This window comes from Branchiostoma belcheri, unplaced genomic scaffold (genome assembly GCF_001625305.1).
Source record: "Branchiostoma belcheri isolate BF01 breed outbred unplaced genomic scaffold, Haploidv18h27 scaffold92, whole genome shotgun sequence".
Classification (NCBI taxonomy): Eukaryota; Metazoa; Chordata; class Leptocardii; order Amphioxiformes; family Branchiostomatidae; genus Branchiostoma; species Branchiostoma belcheri.
The window spans coordinates 1,348,973-1,357,307 of NW_017804598.1; the positions used below are offsets into that span (position 1 = coordinate 1,348,973).

The 8,335-nt window shown below is 44.8% G+C and overlaps 1 protein-coding gene across 3 annotated transcripts in view; it reads left to right on the top strand.

Annotated features, from left to right (window-relative positions):
• The window catches only part of LOC109488232, a 10,457-nt gene extending 3,268 nt beyond the window's left edge, over positions 1–7,189 (top strand). For 2 of the 3 annotated variants that reach the window (XM_019792441.1, XM_019792442.1), the window contains exon 2: positions 4,388–7,189. In XM_019792441.1, the coding sequence (XP_019648000.1) occupies positions 4,426–6,627 (2,202 nt within the window). In that variant the 5' untranslated portion in view covers positions 4,388–4,425 and the 3' untranslated portion in view covers positions 6,628–7,189. Of the gene's footprint in view, positions 1–3,216; positions 3,239–4,387 lie in introns of those variants that run through there. The other variant, XM_019792443.1, reaches the window with a different exon arrangement.
• Positions 7,190–8,335: the final 1,146 nt, after the last annotated feature.

The window sequence follows — 8,335 nt, forward strand, 5'->3', positions numbered from 1 at the left end:
TTGCGATAGAACAGTTAGGACACGTGCGCATGTCCATTTGGTCTAGTTATTGTCTTTGTCAGAAGGACTATGAAATTGTCTCACCGGAGTGTGGGGAACTGCGGATTTTGCGATATAACTCTGGAAGGCATGATTCGACGTCCATGATTTTTGGCAGGCAGATTACCGCTGTTGAGGCCAAACTCAAGTACAAGTTTCGGCTTCGTGGGGGGTCCGTGCGTCACGTTAGTGCACCTTTTGTGTTTGTGGCTTGTTAGCAAGATAACTCAAGTATTTGTAAAATGTTGATTATAATTCTTGGTGTGGTGCTTACTATTGTCGGAACCAAGGTTAAGTTCGTTACTGAGCTTCGTGGGGGGTTTCGTTGTGACTACAGGGGGCATTTTGTTAATTTTTCTTGCGAGCAGGATAACTTTTGTATGTGTGGATGGAAGTTAATGAAATTTGATAGGCATGTTACTGTCGTGGTCTCCAAGATTGAGTTCAAAGATGAGAGTCGTGGAGGTCGTTATGTCCCCGTAATAGGACCTTTTGTGTTTAGAAATCCCCCACCTACATCTGCTTGGAGACAGCCGACAGCTGGATATAGCCGGGGAACCCCATAATGGATGGGATCAAATGACGTTACATTGAGGGATTGTACTATAACTTCAGCAGGGGGAGGATAGGTTGGACATATGTCAGGTTATTTTCTACGGCCACACCAAGTAATTGCTATGGATGACGTCCACTGGAGACCTTAAATCTAATTACCTTAAATTTAAGGCAAGCGCGCAATAAAAACACGAAGGGCCGAAAAACGAGATGCCTAGGTTTGGAATATACTAACTGTAGAAGTACAAATGTTAGGACACAAAGAACACAAGAAACAAGTCTTCTATTTGTCATAAAGACAAATTAACAAAACAGCAGTAGTCACCCTGTTCTAATTCTTTCCTTTATAACATCTTCTCTTATTATATTTTGCGGCACTGTCGTGACACTTTCAACACAGTAAGAATTTCTTGAACGTTTTTTTTCAGTAACAGTCCAAACTCAAATAACGTAGGGGGGGGGGGGGGCTAACACGGGTGACGACGCATCTGTATAATCTGCGGCAAACCGTTTCAGGGTGTTCTCTACCATAAAAATAGTACAGAGATTCTTTTGTTCTTTAGACCAAATTGATTATTAAAAAGAGTGAAGAATACGCATGTTAATTTCTCTAGAACAATGTACCTCTGACGAAGACATGAGATCTCCGACCTCTAGTTTTTTCATTAAAAAAGTCCTTGTTGTATTTACAATTTGATAACAGACAATTTACTAGGAACTGGGACAAAACAAGGACGTTCTGTCTAACTTGTTGAACGCAATTGGACAAAATAACACAGGACGATCTGTTTTCACCAATCACTATCGCGGACGCGTGCTTGCTGTCCGGAAATATAATGTCTATATATTGACAAAAACGGCTATTTTCTGTCAGACCACACAACAGTGGTCAGGCTGAGAGGGAGGGAGAGTGTCCATTCAGCCAAATCCTGTAGAATCGGTAGGTAAAGTAACTTGTAGATGAGTTTGACATTCTGTGCCATTCAGGAGATAATTTGGGCGTGTTTTGAGGCTTTTTTATCGGGCTTTCTTTTTTGCATTGGAACGCCAACCCAACGTGTAAAAAAGATTCTAGTACATTTTTTTGCGTAATGAAAAAAGAAGCTTAGTTTCTCACATCAGAAACATGAAGCATAAAACAAAAACGATGTTTCTGATGATTGTTAAAATCAAGGTTTCTTTCAAAACACGTGTTGTTATTGGCGGTAGAACAGCTAGGACACGCGCGCATGTCCATTCGGTCGACTTACGTTTCATTAAAAAATCCTTGCTCTATTTACAATTTGATAACAGACAATTTACTAGGAACTGGGACAAAATAACGTCGGACGATCTTTTTTGACCAATCACTATCGCGGACGCGTGCTTGCTGCCGTCCTCTCTGCGAGGACATAGCCTCCTCTCTGAGAAAGTCTGTGTTGTGGCGATGTGCATTATTTACGGTTCTTAGGTTGCCATATATATACTCGTTTTTTTTTGGTGGTTGCTAACTTGTGAAAAGCGCATATTGTAGTTTCATACATCCTTTCACCGATGGCCAGTTCAGTTTTGCATGTATTAGATTCATGTGAACATGTTGTGCAGCTAGCCTTTATATATAGCAGCTCGGTTTTGGATTGTCTGTAGTCTGTCGAGTTGTGTTTGTGTTGCTGAAGAGAGAATTTCGGAGCAGGAGTCGAGGTGTGCTAGTAGTAATGACTGAATAACTGTTTTAGAGCAGAAGTGGGAGGGCGGTTGGGCCATGTTGAGTTGAGTATATGGATGACGTCCTCTGGGAACCCCAAAACTGACGCGAGCGTGCAAATAAAAAAGTCTCCTTCATTATGAAATCTACTTGGTCGTAGAGGTTAAACAGAGTATAGTATGGGGAATAATGATAGACTCTTCATTTTCATTTCTTCACATTTTCTTCTTTTCCTGAATTGATTTCGGCATTCTATGACATTGGTATCGTTTTGCAATACTTTTTTCCTGTAATATGCGACATATATTTGCTCATTTTCCTCATTTTGCTCATGGTCGAAAACTTTTTTTGAAACGAACGAAAATTCATGCGGGCTCGGATGTCATCCATATAATCAAATCAACATGGCCTTATCATCACGGTATTACCGGGTATATATACACAACCCTATATCTAGCTATAGTAGCCCTTTCGTTTCTTCGTTAGTTCCGCCCTCGAGTCTACGAGTAATAAGAAAATAGAAGCTTAGTTTCTCACATCAGAAACATGAAGCATAAAACAAAAACGATGTTTCTGATAGATGATTGTTAAAATCAAGGTTTCTTTCAAAACACGTGTTGTTATTGGCGGCAGAACAGTTAGGACACGCGCGCATGTCCATTTGGTCTAGTTATTTTTTCATTAAAAAAGTCCTTGTTGTATTTACAATTTGATAACAGACAATTTACTAGGAACTGGGACAAAACAAGGACGTTCTGTCTATGTTGTTGAACGTCCTTGGACAAAATAACACAGGTCGATCTGTTTTCACCAATCACTATCGCGGACGCGCGCTTGCTGTCCGGAAATATAATGTCTATATATTGACAAAAACTGCTATTTTCTGTCAGACCGCACAACAGTGGCTAGGCTGAGAGGGAGAGAGAGAATGTGTCCATTCAGCCAAATCCTGTAGAATCGGTAGGTAAAATAACTTGTAAATGAATTTGGCATTCTGTGCCATTCAGGAGATATACAAAAAATATTTACACTGTAACTTGGTGGAGTTACTAAATCGTAAGATGAAGCAGGTTCTGAAGGGACTGGATACCTGACTACCTTTCCCGGCTTATAGGTGTGTTTTGTTACTCTAGTGTTTTTGGCTTAATTTAGTCGTGTTTTTAAGCTTTTTATCCGGATTTCTTTTTTGCACTGGAACGCCAACCCAACTTTCCAGTACATTTTTTTCGAGTAATAAAAAAAAAGAAGCTTAGTTTCTCACATCAGAAACATGAAGCATAGAACAGAAACATAGAACAAAAAACGATGTTTCTGATGATTTTTAAAATCAAGATTTCTCTCAAAACACGTGTTGTTATTGGCGGCAGAACAGCTAGGACACGTGCGCATGTCCTGTTACCTTTCATAAAAAAAGTCCTTGTTCTATTTACAATTTTAGAACAGACAATTTACTAGGAACTGGGACAAAATAACATATTTTTTTACCAATCACTATCGCGGACGCGTGCTTGCTGTCCGAAAATATCATAATGTATCCAATTATCAAGGACATTATAATGTCTATATATTGACAAAAACGGCTATCGTTTATCAGACAAGACGGCACGGCACAACAGTAGTATCTGAGAGGGAGAGAGAGAGAGTGTCCTTTCAGTCCAATCCTGCAGAATCGGTATGTAAAATAGCTTTTAGATGAGTTTGACATTCTGTGCCATTACTGAAAAAAAAAAAAAAACGAATCAAAAATATTTTCACCGTAACTTGGTGGTGGAGTAAACTAAATAGTAAGATGACGCAAATTCTGAACAGACTGGATATTAGGCTACGTACCTTTCCCTGCTTAGAGGTGTTTTACCGGCATAGTACCTCTTCTGACATGCTAGATCATTCTTGCCGGCCTTTCTAGCACTAGGCGAATTGAAACCGACCCCGTAAAAACAAACGGCGTGCGCTAATGGACATGGGCGGGCAGGCACTACTCCGAGCGCCGTAGAGATACCGGGGAGCCTACGGTGGTCTAGCTGTCAAGCTAAGCGTACTCTAATCATGCATGAAACCTTATCGGCAAACATATTCGACATCTATTTCGTTTCTCCTTTATGGTTATAGGGATCCTTTGTCCGTCCAGTATCCCGACACGGCACAAGATGGACTCCCTGACGTCCCTTCTCGTGCTGACGTTGCTGTACACTGCTGACGGGAATACCGTACACTATCACACCGGGCGCAACTTGACGCAGGTCCCGACAGACGCCATCCCGTCAGACGCTCACACCGTCCGACTGTCTCACAACAGGATATCCCGCCTCGGCTCCGGCTTTACCTCAGCCCCGTACATCCGGTACCTGTTTATCGACGACAACAGGGTGAACAACTTATCCCCGCAAACCTTCCATCCTCTGCGGAAACTACTCGTCCTGGATCTGGATAGAAACTTCATCGTTTCCCTCCGCGACTCCACCTTCTCGGCCCTCGCCACGCTCTCGGATCTCATTCTCTCCAACAACCTCATTTCTGCCGTCTCGGCGCGGGCCTTCCACGGGCTGACAAGTCTGGAGTTCCTGGAACTTTCCGGGAACCGACTGTCGGTAGTCCCCGCGCAGGCCGTCCGCCTGGTTCCCAGTGAGCGGCTCTTGTTAGTTCTGCTCATGCTGAACAACATCAGCCGGATTCCCGGGGACATCACCTCCCTCCACCCGTCCGCTTCGTACCAGTTCCACGGCAACCCTCTGCACTGTCCGGATGAGACTCTGAACTCCAGCCGCGATGACATGTTCTACGTCGACAACATGCCCAGGTGGCCCGTGATGTGGAGTTACGTCATCGAAACCGAAGGCAGCCGCAGGTTTGCAGGGAAGTTTTTCTTCATCAAAAGTCGGCACGAGCACTTCGGCGTCGCTCCCAACACCTTTCTCGTCAACGAGCATCATGACGTTCGTCTCCCCGAGGTTCCCACGGGCAAGTATGCGGGTTATCCAACGGCCTGGATCACCCCAACAGGCCGCCACCGGGCCCATGGCAAAGCGCTCACGGTTCAAAACTTCACCGCAGACGACGCGGGGCTGTACAGGTATGTGCGCGACGTCCCGGGCACCGCCATGTCCGGCCAAGTCGACCTGCTGCTGTGCCTCCACCGGCCGGCCGAGGACGGGCAGGAACCTGAGAAAACAACAACGTCCCCACCCGCGGATTTTTCACCACAGGACCGTAAAAACGGCACAGCCGACATCTGTGTGGGTTCTACGAACCAATCCTGCTGTTTCAACGGGTCAGGTTTACCGTCGTTTCACCCGGAGTTCTGTGATGCTGGAAGCACCAACACAGACTCCACTCTAGCAAAGCCCGTCCCCACACTCATCCTCGGCATTGTTTCTGTAATTTTTGCCACACTCATGATGCTCTTTCCTGCCGCGTTATTTCGTTGGAGAAAACGAGGAAGGAGAGGAGAGAACGGCGGCACTGTCGGTGCAACGTTGCGCGCCGCGGGGGCACAATCCATGGCCGTCTGTATCCCTCTTCACCCCCTGCCCAGGCTGACAGAACTGAGAGGAACTGATTGGGCTGGGATGAACTTGGGAGCCGTGCAACTCCACCGCGTGGCAGGAGCGTCCCCGGCGGACACGATCGGTACTATAGAAGCTCAGGTTCATCACTACGAAAATACTGACGCTGACGAATACGCCTCAGCAGCACCGCCCCCTCTGCCGGGCGATGGGGAAACTGCAGCTGACGCTGTAAATACAGGCGTGCCAGAAGGAGTACCTGAGCAACCTGCTTTTCAGATCGGGGAAGATCTGGACATGCCTTATGGTGTAGCCGCGGCAAATGCACTGTATCATGATCAGCGAGAAGGCACGGCACCGAATCCTAGCACTAGTGTTCTCGCAAATGAGCACACAAGTAGCGCTGATTTGGCTGAGGCAACGTACAGTGCGACAGACGCCAACCAAGCACACACCATCACCACTGATCTGCACCGGCAGCAAACTGCGCACACTGAGCACATAGCAGCGGAGGCAAACACACCACTGCGCCGACAATGTACGGCTCCGAACCGTAGATCTCTCACAAGTGAGCACGCCCGTAGTGGCACCCAGGCAACTTACGGTGCGACAGACGCCAACCAAGCACACACCATCACCACTGATTTGTACCGGCAGCAAACTGCGCACACTGAGCACATAGCACCGGGGGCAGACACACCACTGTGCCGACAATGTACGGCTCCGAACCGCAGATCTCTCACATTTGAACACCCCCGTAGTGGCACCGAGGCAACTTACGGTGCGACAGACGACAACCGAAAAGGAACCGTCACCGTTGGCCTGTACGGACAGCAAATTGACTAATCTCCAAGCAGAGCTCTCGGTGGCCGCACGCGGACAGTACCAAACTGGCCAGGCAGTTGGCTGGCTTAAAAGACAAAGCTCTATGAATGATCATAAAAATGCCTAAAACACATCGGAGCATAGGTTATAACCTCAAAGCAGAGTACAATGCAAGCAGAGGTTGGTGGGGAAGATCGTTACTTTTTTTTTTTATATATGCCCCGTTGATATATATAAGAAGGTAACAATCTTCCCTACTAACCTCTGCTTGGATCGTCAATCTTGGATACAGCCTATATAAAGACACAATGCAAATGGACAAAAGATGTGCATACGGACGTTTTATGTGAAAAAATACGTAGTTATGATGAAAGTTTTGTGAAAAAATGTGGTTACACCAGTTACAATGATATGGTCTGCCATCTTGGATTTTAATCAATGACGTCATCAAATTAGTATGAATTATGAATATTTAATGATAGAGATTACGTACAATTATATCAGATGTTATTAATGTTAGAAATGAAGTGATGTTAAACATAAAAACCTGAAAATTTTAATGTTAAACCAAAATTAAAGAATTTTCTAAAAACTGCCTGTCAGAAACCCGTTGCCGTGGCAACACAAAAATTCATTAACTTGTCTAATTAATATGAACTTTTTGTCAGGTATATTTTAGGAATACCTATAGTCACAAAATTTTATGATTCTAGCGCAAGCCGCGTTCAGGACATTAAAGTTGGCGCGTGCCTCTAATAGGGTTTAAAAAACACCCTAGATCTAATCAGAGCAGCGAAGCCGTACTTCACGGGAAAGTTCTTTTTTAATAAAAAGAGTGAACTTCACAAATTCAAGTTGGTTTGTGTGTGTGTGTCATCAAGTTAATCATCATTAAGCATTCGAATTAGTTGTTTATCACAACAGAGGGACGTCCCTTTATCACAACAGAAGGATGGTTTCGCCGCCAAGGGAGTTTTGCCGAGGAGAGAACGGTTTCTCCCCGGCAAAACTCCCTCGGCGGCAAAACCGTCCCTCTGCGGTACGGTATAACTCGCGAGGCTCACCGAAAAAAATAACGCCGCCGCCCTACAAGTCTGCGAAGGAGGCTAGTCTGTTAAGTCATTTGTACAACCTTGATGACCACGTAAATTTCATAATGAAGGAATTTTTTTTGCACCTGTACGCTTGTTAAAATCGCCATGGATCAAAAGCGCCCCTACGCGGCCGTAGACAATCACTGCAGTAATAGGAGCGGCTCAGCCAGCATCATGGTGTAGTCCTGCATTGGACTGCTAGAGGCCGCGTTTGATCCATGCACTTAAGTTTTGTAACTAATCAGCCGTAAATGTCTTCGAATATCTGGTATTCATCCCTTTCGTGGAGCTTTTGTTAATGTTTTGATTTATTTTGTACCGGGAGAAGTGTATAAGGATTTGCTTTCCCGTGTGTGGATGGTTTTCAGCACCAAGGGCAAAGGTCACTATTTGATAACCGCATCCAAACCAACTGAAAACATCCTTTTTTTTTGGTATGTGTTTATAAATGGTGGCATTTTCCAGCTGGAGAGTAATTTCTCTTTCTGTTTTGTTGAAAAAACTGGCTTTTAGTCTTGTTTTAGCTGCTTGTTAGAGCTCTAAAACAAATCCGTTATTGTTGTGTTTTGGTGGTCTCCTTAGGGGTCAGAGGTCATTCTCTCCATGTTTTCATTTTCCCTACTATATTTCGCTGG